This window comes from Anopheles coustani, chromosome X (assembly GCF_943734705.1).
Source record: "Anopheles coustani chromosome X, idAnoCousDA_361_x.2, whole genome shotgun sequence".
NCBI lineage: Eukaryota > Metazoa > Arthropoda > Insecta > Diptera > Culicidae > Anopheles > Anopheles coustani.
Window position 1 is genome coordinate 5,767,845 of NC_071290.1, and position 18,696 is coordinate 5,786,540.

The 18,696-nt window shown below is 47.8% G+C and overlaps 2 protein-coding genes across 2 annotated transcripts; one reads left to right on the forward strand and one right to left on the reverse strand.

Moving 5' to 3' along the window:
- Positions 1–734: 734 nt before the first annotated feature.
- Positions 735–7,799, reverse strand: LOC131269171 (frequenin-1). Its single transcript, XM_058271498.1, has 6 exons — positions 7,645–7,799; positions 2,951–3,024; positions 2,785–2,874; positions 1,167–1,245; positions 1,000–1,088; positions 735–902 (listed from the first exon to the last, which is right to left on the reverse strand). Exons 1-6 carry the CDS (start codon positions 7,706–7,708, stop codon positions 735–737), a joined length of 564 nt encoding a protein of 187 aa, XP_058127481.1. The 5' UTR covers positions 7,709–7,799.
- A 7,764-nt stretch (positions 7,800–15,563) lies between these two features.
- Positions 15,564–18,219, forward strand: LOC131268722 (chondroitin sulfate glucuronyltransferase). The gene has a single exon (XM_058270982.1). The coding sequence runs from the start codon at positions 15,638–15,640 to the stop codon at positions 18,053–18,055; it is 2,418 nt and encodes an 805-aa protein (XP_058126965.1). The 5' UTR covers positions 15,564–15,637; the 3' UTR covers positions 18,056–18,219.
- The last annotated feature ends 477 nt before the right edge of the window (positions 18,220–18,696 follow it).

Below are 18,696 nucleotides of genomic sequence, written 5' to 3' on the forward strand. Positions count from 1 at the left end.
TAAACCTGTGAATAACATCAATATTACAGCAAGTACAGCCCTATTAGCTGAAAACCGCACCGAACCCCCGTTTTCTAACGCGAGGAAATGCCCCATTACGAGTTTTACGAAGTCATTTAGAGTCTTCAAGGAGCAATAGACAGTCATAGCAGTGCATTCAGTAAATGTTCATCCTAAACGTCCGAGATGTGGACCAAAAACTAGCTGACCGCCGACATTCAACAAGAAGTTATCCGGAGGGAGTTCTCCAGAATTCACTCAACATTCAGAATAGCCGAGAGCTGGTCGAAATCTTGGCCGATGGGCGGCTGGCAACTTTGTCGATTAACATGTAATGACGCAACAACGTGGACAAAATGTCGGTATAACAGTTACTTATGCCGTAACCTTCTTGCGGTTACTTCGGGGCACAGAATGATTGGGTTTTTGCTGGTTAATTGCGTTTTAACTACCTGTTCAAGGCGCCTCCTCGCAGGTTGCGCCGTCGAGCATGCTACTGGCCGCAGAAGCTGGTGCAAACAAACGACACAACAACCTAGAGAAACTGCGCTCGCAAAACGGCTAGCCGAAGGCGGCTGGGGGCCTCCCGTAACGCCGTTACAACAAATAAATCACACCCGGGTTCAAATCAGTACGAATAGCACGCTGCTGCGGTTGAGTTCGATGTGGTGCTCGGTGTCGTAGCAGTACGACCGCTGCGGGGTCTGGTCCTCCGCCCGCGGATCGTCGTTCGGTTAATCGCCGCCTAAACTGAGCGCCTGCACAATCCGCGGGTCCGCCTTGCTGCCCTCGCGGAACTCCTCCAGCGTTAGCCGGTCGTCGTGGTTCTTGTCCATCTGGTCGAAGATTTTGTCTACCCGCTTCTGCGGCGTGTTGTCGTCCTCGGTCTGTGGCTGCTGACCCTGCGAAACACACACACACACCCGCCCAAACGCACGCACCATATCAGTAGGAAGCTTCATCAGGACTTAAGTTCAGGCTGCGGGAGAACCAACTTACCACCATCTGGTATATTGCGTCCACAATGTTGTACATCTCGTCGCGCGTTATGAAACCATCATTGTCGACGTCGTATAGCCGGAAAGCCCCTGCAAAGGAAGGAACGTGGAAGGAAGAAGGTGAGCTCCCAGTTTGCCACCACCGACAGGGACCTCCGCACTACTTACAATGCAGCTTCTCGTCTAGGTTGCCCCGCGAAGTAATCGACAGTGCCCGAATGAACTCTTCGAACTCTATGGAACCGTCCTGTGGAGAACAATGGATATAGAATAGGTTTGGTTTTGTACAGCTGCTTGTAGTCGTCTTAAGCTACATCTCGTAATATTTACAACTCTACGATGCGCTACAGCATGTAGCAGAGGACTACCTAGTCCCACAAATTGAGAAAAGTTGAGGTTCTGTACGAGTGCAACTCAACCGCTGCATACAATACCGCTGAACGGTTATTCTCTGACATACATCGTCCCTTGAACTAAACGCTACGTTTGGCAAACTTCTAACTGGATTTGTTCGATTCAGGTGAACTTGTTCATAGTCCTCTGTGGTAGCGCCCCAACAAACATTCGTTTCGTGCTCGGCTTGCGAGGTTAATTATCTCTGACGTGCTGCGTTTTCCCGATACACCAGACAGCGTTAATAACCGATCAATATTTTGAGCGCTGCATCCATGGTTACAGAGTGTTTGAAAACGGAATGATAGGCAGAGGACGTGAGACAACGATATATGTTTTCCCAGGGATGTGTCAAAACAATGCTAGTATATTAACTGGCTGTTTCCATCACTGTAAGCTCCTCATAACCAACGTGGAGGTACAAACCAACACCGGAGTCGTCTTCTTGGAGCCCCAATCATACTTTTCGAAGAACTAACTTCTCTACTCGCAATTCCAAAACAACCTTAAAATTGAACTACTCCTACAATTTACTTGCTTATCTACAGCGCTATCCTATTTCTGTTCGTAAATCGCAAGTTTGAAGGACTTTAACTTGAGTTTCGCTATCAGATCGAACACGACTGACAGTCCATAGTCCTTCGTGCGAGATGATCCAAAATGGTTCCACACAAAATAGAAGGAAAGCGCTCACTAAAGGAACTGTTGCATGTTTTTTTTGTGGAGGCGAGGCCCCGTTCTATGCCATCACTCAAATGTACTCGAACCGGTGCTCGTTCCACCAGGGAGCGGTAGCTGGCAGCAGACCGTCTATAGCCGAAAACGCCACGTCAACGGCGGAGGTTGGTCTTGCGTGTGCCTGACACTTTGCGTGACTTGTTGATACCCGCCATCCGACGTCGTTGCCATCCGAAGCTGAGGTCGAGGATCGGGCCAGGGTAGGCCCGCATGCAAATGTCCGCGGGGCGAGCCTAATTCCTTTACCGAGTTCGTGAATTAGTTTCATTTCACCAGTTCGTGCGGTTCGTGCTTACTATGTCGTGACTAGCAGTTGGTAATGCCTGATTGTACCTTATTGCTTGTCAAAAGTTCGTAATAACAATCCCTCGCTTCCTCTCTCTCTCTCTCTCCCTCTCTCGCTCCAGTTTGATTTATTTGTTGCATTCAACCTGTTGCAGGTACTACCTATTCGGTGGAACTTCAGCTTCAGTGACTGTTGTGCCAGTCAGCGGTTATACACCCCGGTGTGGCCCTGGCTAGACTCCTCCAGATTCGCGCTGGCACCATGCACATAAATAATAAATATGGATAGTTTCGACGGGTCGTTGCATGTCAGTCAGACACACCAACAGCTAGTCAAACCATTCCCGAAAACAACACGAAATGTACTTACGTTATTCTCATCGAACACTCTGAACACAAGCGAGGCAAATTTGCTGGGATCACCCTGGGGGAAGAATTGTTTGTATATCTTGATGAAACCCTGCGGAAGATAGACAGGAAGCAAGCGCACAGATTTGAAGCAACGGTTGTTGGTGTACCTCTCGCGCAACCCTTACCTGCTCTGTTAGCAACCCGTTCGGGCAGTCCTTCAGAAAACCTTTGTGCCATTGCCGGATTTCTTTCTCTGTAACTGTGAAAAGGAAAGGAAACACCGTTAGCGAACAATGGGATATATCTAATCTTTCGACATGTATCAAATTAGAACTTCGGAACCAAGGCACGTTTCCTCAATGTCTCCTACAGCCCTTTCCCTTTTGACACAGTAGAGTACCACCAGGTCGGAGTTCGGCTGCGGTTCCGGTAGTTAACCGAACTAGAGAGGGCTTTATCCCATCACGCCGTTATGGTACTCACAAGGTTGGAATATGCTGAAAACCCCAAAATTGTCGAGGGTAAAGGGTCGATCCAGGGTCCTTTCCCCAACCTCGAGGCTTGCGGCGACGTTAAGATTGGGATATACAAATTTGACGAACCAGATGTGTTTCATCAGCCGCAGCAACCGGAAACACGCGCCCCCAGGGGGGGCAAAACCGTTGGCGTGTCAATTTAAATTTAATTTAAAAATTCAACGTATAACCCCTGCGGACGTTGCCTTTAAAGCCGTCGCTTTAATCGTAACACTTTCGGATGGAACCGTCGTTGTAACGTTGGCTGCAGCATAGAAGCTTCGGTGTAATTAGCCGAGCGACCGAGTGTGAGGTTAGGGTTGACGGAAGCCGTGACGGCTTCGATAGGGGTGCTTTGCGTGGATTGTGGATTCGCCTCCGAAGACGCGACAGCGATGTAAGTAAGGGTTGCCATTTTATAACTCGCTTGCACACTTACGCCATTTTAGTTGACTTACGAAAACTTGAGTGCGCTATCGCCAACCCCGGCTGCGAGCGGTGAAACTTCGCTACGACGCCGTTGCAATCACCACTCTATGTGTGTGTGTGTGTGTGTTCCAGGACGTGCCAGCGCGTTTATGGCGCTTGTTTGCCGGAGCGCGGAAGACATCGCCATTATTCGGTAATTATTTTTTTAATATCCCTTTATTTCCGCTGCCCGGATAGCGATAACGAGACGCCACTCAAGCAAGCTAAACCCACCCCATAACCCGGAGTGTATTATCCCCCCCACCCTCTCCAGAGCTCGTAAACATGTTGTCAGCTGCGGGTGTGGATGCAAACCGCACTTTTAAAATAGTTCCGTCGTTGCAGGATCGAATCGAAGCGTCGGGGTTTTGATTGAAATCGACTTTTACTTAACGCGAAGTGAAACCAACAAACACAACCACACAGCGCCCTAAAGCACTAAAGCACTATGCGGGCGAGCGACGGCCACCTCGAAAGCATTTACCACCCTTATTTTCCTCTTCTCGGAACCAATATTTCAGGCTTCGCTTTTTATAGCGAGCACACTAAAACCCGGTCGCCACCCATTTGCGGGAAAGTTGATGGAAGTGTGTGCCCCATCGGTATATAGTGTCCACCGGAAAGGATTGAAAATGGGGGTCGGGGGGATGTCCTAAGCGTGCGTCATCGCGTGGCGTGGACCACAAACAAAACCGGACGAAAGTGTGTGCGAGTTCGAGGACGAACTTTTCCTGTCTTCATTAACGGTGTGTGTTTTTTTTTGTTGTTGCGTTTCGTTTCGTTCTCTTAGTGGACGTGGCGGCGATGACAGTTCAATCACGGTGCCCTGGAGTTCGGGTGCGTTATGAATCTATCTCCGCGTCGGGTGGGAAATGGGGCATCCGGAAAGGAAAGGGCGAGATCACGCGGAGAGAGAATGGAATCGGAAAGAAAAACGGCACGAACCGTCGGGTGCTGCGGCGTTAAAACTTTGGGCGGCGTAAATCTGCCTATCCTACGCCTTACCCCCCCACCCCTTCCCCCACCCAAACACCATTTTCCGCCCAAGGACACCCAGAATCAATCATAAGTTTTATAACACAACTCAGCCCTTCGGGCGCCACGATGACATAAGAAAGTCACCGAACTTTTTCCTCCCTGCTTCGGGCTGGAGGGAAAGGAAAGCAAATGATTACGGAAAAGCGACCTCGATGAAGGAGTTGTAATCAGTTGGTTGCCGGGCGGTAGAGCAAAAAAAACAAAAAAATGAAAACATATGCTGCGCTGGTCAAACCGAACACTGTTGCATTGACTGAGGGGTCACTCACGTGTGCGTCGGGTTGAGTAGAAGTCAAGTCGCACGGCGTAAATATGACGCCCACCGTTCTCGACCCATTCAATAAACGTTTCGTGCGGTTTGGGGGGAGGAGTTGGAGTTTTTCCGGCCGACCCTGGCCTGCTTCCGGTGCTTCCACACACGGCCCCACTCTGGCGTCGAAAAAGGGGATTTTGGGGTCACTCAAACCCAACCCCCCCTCGCCCTCCCCCCAAGTGGCCCCATTTCCCAATCCCCCCACCCTGTTCCGTGGTGTGAATTAATTACAGCGGCACAATGGGACCCGGGAGTTGCTGCTGGCGGGCAAACAATTTCCAACTCCGGAAAATTACCACCTGAGGAACATTCCGGAGCCCGTCGGGATCGGTCCAATCATTCGCGCGGTTTTTCCACCACCAAACCATCGCGTTTGCCTGCGTGGTATTTTGACAGCTGCAGCGAACGCGAACGCACGCACAGCGCTGTTGACTTTCAAACTACCCACGTTTGCTGGCGGCGAGCAGATTAATTGAAATTTCAGTGCTCCGAGCCAGCGTTGGAAAACTTGAACGTTTGGCTTGGGAAAACAATCTGCCTTTCCGAGCCAAAGAAAAACTATAACAGCACCAAGCTCGCTGGAAGGTGGTAAACTTTTGCTTCTGCAATTTAAACTCCAGGGAAACCATATCGGTGTATTGGAAATAGAAATTATAAAAACAAACCATTTGACCGCAACAACTATTGCATTTAACCAAACGATTGTGTGCGCTGTTGCACCAATCTAATTTTCCATCTAATTCCATGCCGAAAGCGACACGACGGGCGTGAACAACCATGCGCCTCCATCGGGGCGCCTCCATTGCGTGATTTTGAAAATTCCAAACCAATAGAGTGCAGCAAAGTTTCGATTGCAGAAAGCAAAAAGTGCGTTTTCCTCTCACATAAACAAGAAAAACAACAACAACAACAGCGTGTACATTGCAATACACAATAAATTTTCCATTTCCGGATACGGAAAAAGGGGTTCGAAGGAAATTTTATTAAAGCACGTTGCAAAGCATTTTACAAAGTATAAAACACATTTTGTAGGTCCAGCTGATAGCCATTATATTACACTTAAAGATCTTATAGCCCCTGCCAACCAACATACAAACAATGTTTTTATTGTTTGCGACCATTTTGCATGGAACACGATGAATTATTGTGGGTAAAGCTCTATAACTTTGCAACGAAACGTCATAAAATGCTGAAAACTGAGGTATATTAGGGTAACGGTACCAATAGCGGTGCACTTAGTAATGTAACTACAATATGCCGTAATTTATAAGTGTTAAGAACACAATATTTTACATATTTGTACCAAATATGATCGAAACATGACTTTTATTCTGAAAAACATCTATTTTCACCGTAAACCATTAAAAATACACGAAAAAAGCGTATATTACTTCCGAGCTGGTTGCTCCTATAATGGTGGTATGGTTCCTATAGTTGTGGTATCGTGTTCCTATAGTGGTGGTAATGCTTGGAAATTACTGAATATATTTTGACTGTGACTTATCTTTTAAGCATATTTAAAACAGACCGACCAAAATATTCATAGACCTCTCATAAACCAATGTATTTTACAGTGATTTATAGCCTTAATGAAATCATGGCATACCTGATAAATTCTTAAAAAATCCAGCATATTAGTTCAACCTGTTTGGAAAATATTAATTTTGGAGCCTTCATTTATTACGGAATGAGAAGGTTTATCTTTTAAACACTCCGCAGAATATCAAAGAACATTTCATAGAAGAACAAATATCTCCATTGTATTTATTTCGTCGTAGAGCGGAGACTTTTATTCCACTACATCCACTATTGGTACTAGCACCACTATAGGAGCACTTACCCTATATCGTTGTATAAAAACATAACGAACATGAAAAATAGGGAAAGTTCGTATAAAAATGGTTTTATGCACATTGAAAATCGTAAAAAACAATGGTTTTCCACTTTTCTTCTCGACAACTGCAACCATTCGCTTGGACTTCTCGCAACGTAGCTATCAATTTTAAAAGTAGCAAAATGTATCCGTGTACACCCGGGATTTGTAGACATTGTATTAGGGTTAATGCCGGACCGCGACCAGAACGAGAATCCCACACATGTGCGTCGGAGTAGCAAAAGCCATAAAAAAAAAAAAAACATACATGTTTGGAGGCGGTGCTCGCTGCTAAAAGCTTTTCGATCCGACATTTGATACCGAGCTAATAAATATTTCGCTCCCGTGAAGGGTTTGCCACGAGCCGGCCGGGCAGTGATTTTGATTCGGAATAAAAGGTACCTATGGTAGATCCTATTTGAGATGCCCGGCATTGGTCGGCGACTGAGGCGCATTACGTGAAAAGCCGAGCTAAGCTTTTAAGCGTGCGTCACATGATTTTCCCTCCCTACCCCGTGCGCCTCCAACTCAGTGAAGTGCGGTCTGCACTTTTGCATCGACCAACAAGGCAGTGGAAAACAACCGGGCAAAAGGTAGTCCCATGACATCTCGCCAAGGTGTCTCTGGCACCTGTGCAACGGCATTGGGTGGATAAAACTACTTGATACTCACAGTAGGTGGCTGTCGTCAGGCGATCGATGGTGTCTTGTTTTAGTTTGGAGTTTTTTTTCCCCATGGCTGCTGCGTCGCCGATGACAGAGTGGACGTTTCGTGCGGTGGATTAGATTGGGCTGGACCCGGCTTGCTGTACGCGCGTTTCGCGCAGCTTCCACCAAACAAGGGTCTCCCTGTTGTGCTTCACAGTTTACGAAAACACACACGCACACACGCACACACTGCACAAACACTCGTCACTCGTGTTACACCTTTTCTCGGACAACTCTGCTAATGATAACCGGTTAGTGGGCACCTGGGCGATGAGGTAAGTCTTCTTGAGTTTGGTATCTCCTGCAAGAAAGAAAAGGATAAGTCTTCTTTAAACGAGCTTTTGATCTATTTTTTTTTCTTTATTTCATTATTAGATGTTGAATTTGTTGTTTGTTTTACTTATAGAAACTTCCACGGCACGTTCTTCGAGCTTCTGGGTAAAATGCAGGGTTCAAAGTTCCACTTCCAGTTTCCAATTTGATAACGATTTTAACAAATGTAAAAATATCATTGTTTTTGACAGAATTGTACACACTACGGGGGTTTTTTTGTCATCTCAGAAATCTTCCAACAAGATTCTTTCATTCGAGATTCATTCGCCTTTATTTCGTTACCTTTGTGTGAATCTCTAGCGTTGCCTTTAGAGCGTTATGAATGTTTAGCTTTTCTTTAATCCTTCTCAAACTATTAACATGTGTTGTGTTTCGGGCTTAAAGGGTGTTTTACATTAATGGTTAGTTGGTTTTCCAAGGGACAAGTTCATTTCCCACAAATTTAAACTTGGTAAGGCTGGTAAATACTTCGATTGCTGGTAAAGAGATGTAAAATCAACTTTACGGTGCTAATGCAACATGGTCATGTTGAAATACAATATAACCGCTTTGGTGAACAGAGGAAAATGTATTTCTGCCGACGTTTGGCAGAGGAGGAACATATCTACGTAATGTCTTACGCCTTTACAAGGGAATAGCCATGCGTTTCTTTTATTCTTTCTTTCAATGCTTAGATGACGTTTCTTCCTTAGTACAGGACAAAGAAGGTAGCCGAACGTTTGAAAGTGAACTCCTCTCGCCAGAAACCGGGCAGGATCTAATTCGTTCCGGCACTAATTTTGAGTAGGCAATCTGTAGCGATCCACAACGCTGCTCGGGTCGGATGGGAATTAATGGTTAAAGCTCACCAGCAACTCCTACACAGGGCACTCGATGATTCACCTTTAAACACCGCAAAAGACGAAAGACCGGGCCCAACACAATCTCGCCCCGTCCAGAAAGGCACGCAGCTAGTTACCGGCACGGTTTCGGTATGCGTAGGGTGTATGGTTTTTCGCTAAAAGCTGAACGGGCGGCCCGTTTCGCCAGTCCGAATGTCAGCTATTTCTGCAAGTACCGGCTCCCGGGTAGCGTGCGGCTACGTGACTTATTTGCACCCCCTGCCCCCTGCCTCTCCCTTTTGCTCTAGGCACTTTCAATTCCGGCCGCACCGTTGGGGAAGCACGGCGACACTCGGAGCATATTAAACTTGTGCTTTTCCGCCTTCCCGCGGACGCACACACACACACACTTTTATCGTTCCATTGATACCGAAGCTCGGCGGCTAGCTTTTGGACTTTGGGCCGATAAGATTACGTATGTGCATGCGATTCGCGTACGGCGTCGTCGGAGCGCGATTTCCGGATTTCGACCGGATATACAGCTCGCTTCGATTCTGCCGCTCCGTTTTGCGGGGAAATTAATCCCATCAGCACATAGCGACGTCCTAGCCGTTATATACTGGCCGTTATACACACAGTAATACAGGGTTTCAATCTATTTAATGGAACATTTCACAAACATGGGATATTTTCCATCGGTTGAGAGAACTTTGCAATCATATAGCGGAATGTGGCAGACAGCTAGGGGAATCGTGCAAACCCACTGGGGAACGAGCTCCTAGCCTCACAAAACTCATCACATCGTTTATCTGTCAAGAAATGATACAACTATCAATAATTTAACATTTGAAAATCATATATAGGTTGTTTTCTTCAACTAAAATACAACAACATTTTACAGACTTTTCAGCTTTTTTTCCACTTATTACGAACGGTTCAGTCAAACAATCGATCCGCTGAGGTAAACTTGAAGTTTATCGTACCGAATGCGCCGCTTGACGCTTGAGTGTAAACAAGTGGGTTGGAAAAAACAAAGGTACAAACTTCAATTGAATTAATAGAGGAGTAAAAATACACAGTAATCAATTTACTTGTCTTGCGTGAACGTAGCGCCGTGGATCAAAGTACACAAACAAATGACAACAAACAAGGGCTTTTGTGAGGTTGACAACATGCTTCGCTAACCGGTTGCAAAGCTCTCTGTTTGGTAGGCACATTTCGCTTAGCTGTTTGACACATTCCCCTATATGATTGTAATGTTCTCTCTACCGGTTGAAAACATTCCCTACGCTTTTAAAGTGTTCTCTCTACCTATTGAAACATTCCATTATATGCATTGAAGCCCTGTAACATGGTTCTCTATTCCGAGAACTCCGCCTAAACTAGTTGGTCGAGTCAGAATTAACGTGATGATGTGGTTTGAGCTTGCTAAGGAAAAGTTACTGCGATACCGAAACTCAGTGTTGAGGAACTCGTTAGCCGACCTGCAGTCGTTAGTCGGCTTTTTGGCGTTCCCAAAGGACTCCGCTTTATTGCTCGCGTACGACGTTCCCGGACGCGCTGTTGGGCGACCTGGGCCGCCACATTATAACGCCCCTTTGAATGCGCCAACCTGTTTTTTTTTTTTGGCGTGCTTATCGGGCGCGCCAGGGTAAAAGTATGACGATGAACTCACGCACACCGCATGCACAGACGTGACGTGCAAGGGATCATCCAACCAGCTCCCCCCTCCCCAATCGCCCCCCCCCAAAACACCCAGGGGTAAAGGGAGGGAAAGAAACCACGCCTTTAGCCAACCAGCAGCTCGACTACGGCACGCATTATCGACGCACTATTGGTAATCTCACGCGAATCCGTGAAATTGCAATGCCTAGGCTTTCTTCCTCCACCCCCCCCCCCCTCCCCCCCCGCGCCCCCTTTCCGGAAGATGCCGGCGAATGATTTCCTGGCGTAGGCCACAGGGGGTGGGAAAAAGATAATTTTAGCCCCCCCCCACCCCCGGTGAGATGTTTAGTTTGCGAAACATTAAAGCAGCAGTTTGGTATGAAACAACGCTCGGTACTCTCTCTCTCTCTCTCTCTCTTGCACTCACTCTTCAGCAGGCGAAAGCACACGCCGAGATCGGTTAGATAATTTAACGCGATTAAAAGCAAACACCCCTTTTTTCTTTGCGCTGGTGTGGTTTCGTTTCACTGTCGAAAAGCCGCCCAACTTTCCCACCTTTTTCCTCCACCTCCACCGCGGAATGGCCCAACGGAGGGGGAGTCTCCTAGCCGGTGCTCACGTGCTGCGAAATTCTTCTAGAAGCAAGCGTTCGCCCATTTTAACTACCCGGCGGGATGTGTTGTGCGGGCCGAAATGTGTGTAAGTAGTTTCCGTATTCGCCCCCCCCCCCCCCTCATATAGCAGGCGTGTAAAGCTACACCGGACCAGGGAGGGAATGTGCCGTGAAAATACATAATGAAGGAAAACCAAAACCCGTTCATTTGTGTGCATTTTAATGGAAAATTAATGCCACTAGACGGGTTTGAGGGGGGGGGGGGGGGGGGGGGGGGGGGGGGGGAATTATTAATAGGTTGCACGAGCGAGAACTGCAACGGGAGCATTAGAATGAACGTGTCAAGTTAGTCCCTTTCCCCATCCTCCCCTTTTCGACCCGAAAGTCCCCGAAAACCGTGCTGCGGGGTGAAAAAGATGAAAGGAAAAACGATGTCATTTGCAATTTCGGCCGAAACGAACGAGGAAAAAGCGCTGGTGGGAGGGGGTGAAAAAGAAAAATGGGATTTCAAAGTTTTCCGTGAGATATTATTCCTCCCACCTCGCACGATGTGTCGACTTTTATACTCGTTAAAATTCCTTTTTTCCTCCTCCTCCTCCTCCTCCTGCTTCCCACCCCCAACCCCTTCTGGGGGGGGGGGGTTCATATTCTCTCGTGCGCAGCCTGTTGCATAATTCGATCACAGGACCGAAAGTTTTGTTTTCATGAATGGTGTCATGCCACACTCGATACCTGCGTTCGAGTGCACCTTTGCACCAGCTGTCTCGCTCTGGCGCGCCCGTTTTCCAGCGACGGCGATTAAAGGTCGCTCGATCTGGGACTTCCTGGGATCGGACCGGAAATTACCGGGACGTGAGGTTAAAAGAAAAAAAAACACACACACATTGAATGCGCCCATAACGGAGGCCTTCTTTGAACGCCAAGAATCAGCTCGGCTTGCACGAATGCGCGCGAGAAAGGGAGGGAGGGGGAGAGGAAAAAGAAATCATTCAGTAAATAGTTGATGAAGTTGTGTAACTAGTTATCAAAGCAGGCTCCAAGCGATGCGTGTGTTTGTCGCTGCACGCTAGAGCTTGTGGTTCCTCCGACGTTTTGGGCATCGGTTTTTTTAGACTTTGTGCATCCCTTTGTCGACATTTTTTAACAAACAACAGGATCTCGCCCCGTGCTCGCTGCAGCTGCAGCGCTTGACTTCTTGTTGGAAGCTACCGTTTTTCCACCCTCCATTTGGTCCGGAAGGGGAAAGGATTTGTGCCCCGAGACATAGCCGCGGCGTTCGCGGTGGAACGATTTTCCGCCCGCCTCGGTCGGTCCTTATGTAACCAGGAGTTCAACGCACAAACATACTTACCCACGTACGCGAGGCACTCAACCTAGACCCACACCGACACGCACGAACGCATGCTCGCAAAACCACAAAGGACGCACGGCCTGACGTGGACTCGATGGCAACCCCGAACCACGGACTGCTAGCGGTCCGGCGGGGGGTGGAGGGAGGGCGAACGAGCCGGAATACACACCACGAGCACCGCGAATAACAATGTACTGCAACAACAAGCGACTCCAACAACGACAACAGGGGGGGGGGGGGAAACAATGTAAGCGGCTGGGTAAACAACACTCCCAAAAACTATCACGCGCGCTCTCGTGGACGTCTGAAGTCTGGAGGGAGCTGTCTTGGGTCCTGTGTTCGTGCTACCGAGCTACTGAACGCTGGGTCAGTAGGTGGATTTGGTTTGGCTGATGGGCTGAGCAGGTTGGTTGTAGAGGCTCCACGGTCCCACGACCACGGCAAAGCCTACAGCGGCACCGAGGTGTCAGATCAGATGTTCTGCTCCTGAGACCCAAGGACCTAGGCGTCTATAGGCGTGGATGGCGCGCTTTTGGTACAGAAAATGCCCCCCGTTCGGCCGGGGACTGGGAGTCTTGTGGGACGTGTGTGGCCACCTGACACTGAACGCACCGTCACTAACTGGGCAAAACTTCCACACTCATACGCGCTACTACACCAGCGGGTGGCACCTGCGATGCGGCCGATTACTGGGCAAGAACTGGCGACGCACGGTGCGAAGAACCTCCGACGACACGCAGATCCTGTGTCCCGTGGCATTCTGAAAGCCGTCGCCAGCGGAACCAGCTCGTGCTCCCAGGACACGGCTGGAGCGCTCGCGGATGGGCTGAGATCCCCGCGCTAGGTCCTTGCGCGGTGAGTGCTGGTTCCCGCGCTCCGGCAGGCGAAACAAAGCCCGCCCCCCCTCGAAGCCTTCACGGTCGCGGAGTCTGCGCAACATGGCCGCTGACGAGCTACGGAAGGGATACGTGTACGAGAGCGACATGACAGCTATATTGGCGACCACGTTTCGCATACAGCCAAAGCGCTCACACCGCGAGCTGTATAGCTGTATCGTCGCCGCCGCCGCTCCGGGAAATTTTCCAGCCAGGGTTGAGGTTCCGGTGCGCGCGAACAAAGCGCGCGTGTTTTCGGCTTCGTCGGCGTCGGCCACTCTTTCCGGCGGCACTCGAACCCAAAGGGCTCGCGAGAGTGCTCGAGCTGCGTGCCGGGTTACATCCGGGACGGCTCGGTTCCTCGAGCAAGCAAAACCCCCTTATAGCAGGTGGGGCGGGGCAGCAGGCGGAAGTAAATTCAAAGACCGACGAGGGGGGGGGGGGGGACGAAATATACGCGTTACATAACGCGCGTGGCAGGATTCTTTCTCGCACCGCTCTTGGGTGGAATGAAAACGAACGGCTAATCGGGTTGAACGAAGATGAATGAAAACGCACACGTGCACTGCATTCATTCAGTGGGAGGGGGAGGGGGGATGCTGGTCAGTCGGCAGCCAGGCAGCGTTGAGCACAGCTTCGCTGCTACGGATGTTTACTGCACGTACCCGATACGCCTTGAGTAAGAGAAACGATTGTGCTGTACACCGAGATTGTTCGTTCTACTCAAAGCCGCCATCCTCTACCAATCTGCTGCTTGGTTAAGCTGCACAGCAGCTCATTGCGTGAAGGTAACGAAAGGATGCGGGATTGTTTTGAAATAAACAAGTTGCATAACTTCATAGCCCCCGTCCGGGCATGCCGGAGATGGTACGATAATAAGATTGCATCCGGACTTGCATCATCCACACACTCGTGCCACATATTGGAGATATTAAATGCATTTCCCTCGTTACTGATTTATCAGCACTTTTGCTGTCCCTTGATTTCATTCAATAGTTCATGAACATTGATTGTAATAAAATCGAATAAAAACGACGCTGGACAATCGTTCCGCCGTAACGAAACAAAAAAAAAATCACGCAACCTGTTGAACACACCGCGAGAAACACATTATTCCTGCCAACGCGATGCCATCACGTACCTTCTAGCTTTTCTGTCCGGTAATTGGATTTTTATGTTAACGTACCCGTGCATGTTTATTTTCAGCCGTGGTTGAGTGGTTTTTAGTTCGGCTACTCAGGGAACGCGCCATTGTAGGGATGAAAAGCTGTTAAAAGATACGTTTTGCAACGTGTCGTTATATTTTTGCTGGCAGCGGAACGCAAGGGACTGGATAGATGAACTTTAAACACTTGGTGCATTGCAAAACTAAAAAGTGTAGTATGAATTTGGGGAAGACTGCACTGAAAACCACCGTTACGCCAAGGAAGAGAACTACGAACTGTTTGTTTTTCAATAATCATACATTTTACATTTTATAAAACTAAGTCGATTCAGTTAAACGTATTAAAACGCACTTGAAAGAGGAAAAACAACAATCTAATTTAAGACTGTAACGGTTTTATCTTTCGTATGTTTTCTATCGATAAAAAGTGGTTTACGGTTAGAAAAAACCATTAGCTACTTGTAGTGAGGTAGAAACAAAATTCCTTTTAGTTTTACGTACACAAGCGAAAAATCTATTATATGATGTTCAGTTTTGTATTTACGTTTGATAAAATTTATTAAATTATAGCATTTTGAACATAGACGGTTAAATTGACTGCTTCTGAGCCGCTGGTTATCTTTTACCTCGGAACTAACGTATCAAACATTTGTGAAACACAAAGAATGTTAATGCTGATTAACTGGAAAGCCTTTTTTTTATCTGCAATTGTATTTGGCAGCGTAACACAACACGTGCAGCGTCGAAACCTTTTTTTTTTATCCGTAGCACAATAACCTTAAACGGGCTTGAACATTACGCTATATGCGAGAAAAAGTTTTGAACTTATTCAGACAGCTCTATATTCGTTTTAGATTGTTGAGTACCATCGTTTGGATTCCTCCTAGTAGTAAATTAATTTTTACCGACTTAATTTATTTTCAAATTTAAATTTATTTTATAGTTGCGCTATAATTATGGTACGTAAAAATAACAAATCGAAGATACCGGCAATTGTCACAATAGTGACAGCTGGAAATAATTCCAATTTCAATTGGTGTTTACCAGCGTTGAATCAAAGTTGGCGTAGTCGGATAGTTTTCGTCAAACGTAGAGTTACTTTCGTGCTGTGAAGGTGTGAAATGAAAGCTTAGCAATGGGGTTGACTACCAACATCAATCGGACGCATTATCTGCTGGCCGGGGTGGTGTGCGGCTTTGTCCTGAGCTATTACTCACCCCAGGACTATGCCGAGCTCGTCACTGAGTGCCCGGAGGCCACGGAACATTCGAACAAACTACTTGCGCTTGAGCATGGCGGTGAGTTTGAGCCGCAACTTAACCTAGAACAAAAGCCTATGATCGCCAAGAAACCGGTGAAGAACATCGTTCGCCCGCGTTACTACTACACCGAGCTGGGAATACGAGAGAAGTTGTTCGTGGGTGTGCTGACTGCGGAAGAAAACGTCGAAAGCCTTGCGACCGCCATCAATCGCACCACCGCCCATCTCGTGAACAAGATGAAGTTCTTCATAAACGCTGACAATGTCAAATCGAACTTTCGGCTGAAAAACATTGTGGGATTCACCGACACCCGGGAAAACTTACGTCCATTTCATATGCTCAAGTACCTGGCGGACAACTATCTGGATGAGTACGACTACTTTCTGCTGCTAACCGATACAACGTACGTTAATGCCCGGACGCTGCGCAGCCAATTAGAGCACTTAAGCGTCACGATGGATGTCTACATGGGCACGCTGGGCGATGGTTCCGGCGGTAATGATGGAGGCGGCGCGCGTGACGATCGGCAGTATTGCGATCTGCATGCGGGCATCGTTCTGAGCAGCGGTGTCATCCGCAAAATACGAGCCAACCTCGATTGGTGCGTGCGCAACTGTGCCTCGAACAATCACAACGTTAACATCGGAAAATGTGTGACCTACTCGACCAAAATCAAAGCATGCCAAAGCTCGTGGCAGGGCATTGATGTCGCTAGCTATCGATTGAGCAACTACAAAATCTATCGCGATTTCAATCTGATCGCCAAGGAACCGGCGTTCAACGGTGCCGCGACGGTCTTCCCCGTCACCTCGGCTGATGATTTCTACCTACTGCACGCCTACTTTTCGCGTGTGCATCTGGAGCGCAATAGCCAGGTGAAGCGCGAGCTGCAGAACGAAGCGATGCAGATTTCCAACGACACGCTGCTGAACGATATACTGGAGGTCCGTTGGCCGCTGGGCGTACCGAAGCCGAACCCACCCGAATCTCGCCATGACGTTGTTCCTTGGATGGCCCTGAACACCACCCACTCGCTCATGTGGAACTCGGAGGTGAACGTGCACCGATTGTCTGTCGTCGACGAGGAAGACATACGGAACGTGCTGAACAAGACAATCATGGAGGCGACCCGCAATGACCCGAACGTCGAGTATCGCAGTGTGCATTCCGCATACAAGCGCTTCGATGCCGTACGGGGGATGGATTACCGCTTGTTGCTCAACTTTTACGACCGCAAGGCGAAACGAATGACGCTCAAGAGCTTCGAAGTGATTAAACCGATCAGCTTGATAGAAATCGTTCCGTCACCATACGTAACGGAGAGCACGCGCGTAGCCATACTGCTGCCCACGTTCGAGCATCAAATTCAAGAGTCGGAGCAGTTTCTGGAAGCGTACGAGAAAACATGCATGGATAATCAGGACAATACCTTCCTTATGTTGATATTTTTCTACGGCGCCGATACTCCCAACAAGGGAGATGACGATGTGTTCCTGCCACTGAAGAACATTGCCCTTGCGCTGACGGAGAAACACAAGCAGATTGGATCAAGGGTAGCCTGGGTTTCTATCCGCCTGCCAACAGAGGTCAGCAGTAAGTTTGACGAAAATTATCGCTACCATAGCTCGCTGTATGGGCCGTATGCCAAGATGAGTTTCGTTGCCGTCGACCTCGCTTTGCGCAAGATCGGACTGGAGAGCCTGGTAATGGTGTGCTCGAACGGTGCCTCCTTTCGGCCGGACTTTTTGAATCGCGTCCGGATGAATACCATCCAAGGGTTCCAGGTGTTCAGTCCCATCGGCTTTATGATGTACCCGTGCGAATGGACTGGCCTTTGCAAACCGTGCGATAATTGCGACGTCGGCCAGGGCAGCGGATACTTCGATCGGGCCAACTACGACGTGGTGTCGTTTTACAGCAATGACTATGTCGCGACACGCAAGCAACTCGAGACGGTGCTGCCCATCGTGCGCAGTGATCGTGATATTTTGAACCTACTGATGAACGATTCCGATACCCATGGAGCAGAAGGTGGTTCCATCACGACCATTTTAGATCTGTTCGCTCGGAGCGACAGCAAGATACACGTACTGCGAGCTGTCGAGCCGAATCTACGCTTCGGACGTGATATAAGCAACTATCTGGCAAACGATACCAATGGAGAACGCTTTTCGAAGCTGCACTGCGTGGAGGAGGATAGGGAGCGTTGCATTCGGATTGCATCCAAAAAACAGATAGGAGACGTTTTTGTACAAAACACAAAGCAATACGAGAACCGCGAAGCCGTTTAACTCTTATGCGTAGCTAGTTTTGTATCTATAATATAACTATATTAAAACCAATTGAATTCAGTTTGTGATGGGGACCCGTTCAGTCGATAGTTAGTCAACCTATAGTCAACACTAACAAGATGTAATGGGTGCTTTTAATGACTAATAAATAAAAAATATATATACTGTTAGCTGCTTCTGGTGTTCCTTTTCGATTATGTTTTTCCCGAAAATTGTATCTCTACTTAAATCGCAACTTTGATGTGACTAGTTGGGACCGCATACTTTATTTTAGCTATCTCAAAGCAATCAATCCCGGTCGATTATGAGCAATAACAGACTATCACAATGCACAACGTATATTTCATTGTAATGCTTACAAGTAGCCAAGTTCCAGCTTGCATACATTTTTGTTATCTTGAATTCATTTTTGGAAAGGTTGTTGATAAGGACCTTCATATCTGTAAACCGTTTTTACGCCAGTTTATATTTCTGTTTGCAAACGTTGTATTATACCACCATAAACATTGCGGATATACGGGAAGCAAATAAGGAACTTTATCGAGTGGAACAAAACACAAATCAAATGTAAGATTTTAAAAATTGTATGTAAAATATGCGTCATGGCCATATAATTACTTCTAGCATACCAAATGTTACCG

Excerpts from the sequence above, each read along its gene's own strand:
- LOC131269171 (XM_058271498.1), bottom strand. The coding sequence starts at position 7,708 with ATGGGGAAAAAAAACTCCAAACTAAAACAAGACACCATCGATCGCCTG. Across the intron at positions 2,875-2,950 it reads ACGGGTTGCTAACAGAGCAG|GGTTTCATCAAGATATACAA; the intron begins GTAAGGGTTGCG and ends TATCTTCCGCAG. Across the intron at positions 1,246-2,784 it reads GAGTGTTCGATGAGAATAAC|GACGGTTCCATAGAGTTCGA; the intron begins GTAAGTACATTT and ends TGTTCTCCACAG.
- LOC131268722 (XM_058270982.1), top strand. The coding sequence starts at position 15,638 with ATGGGGTTGACTACCAACATCAATCGGACGCATTATCTGCTGGCCGGG.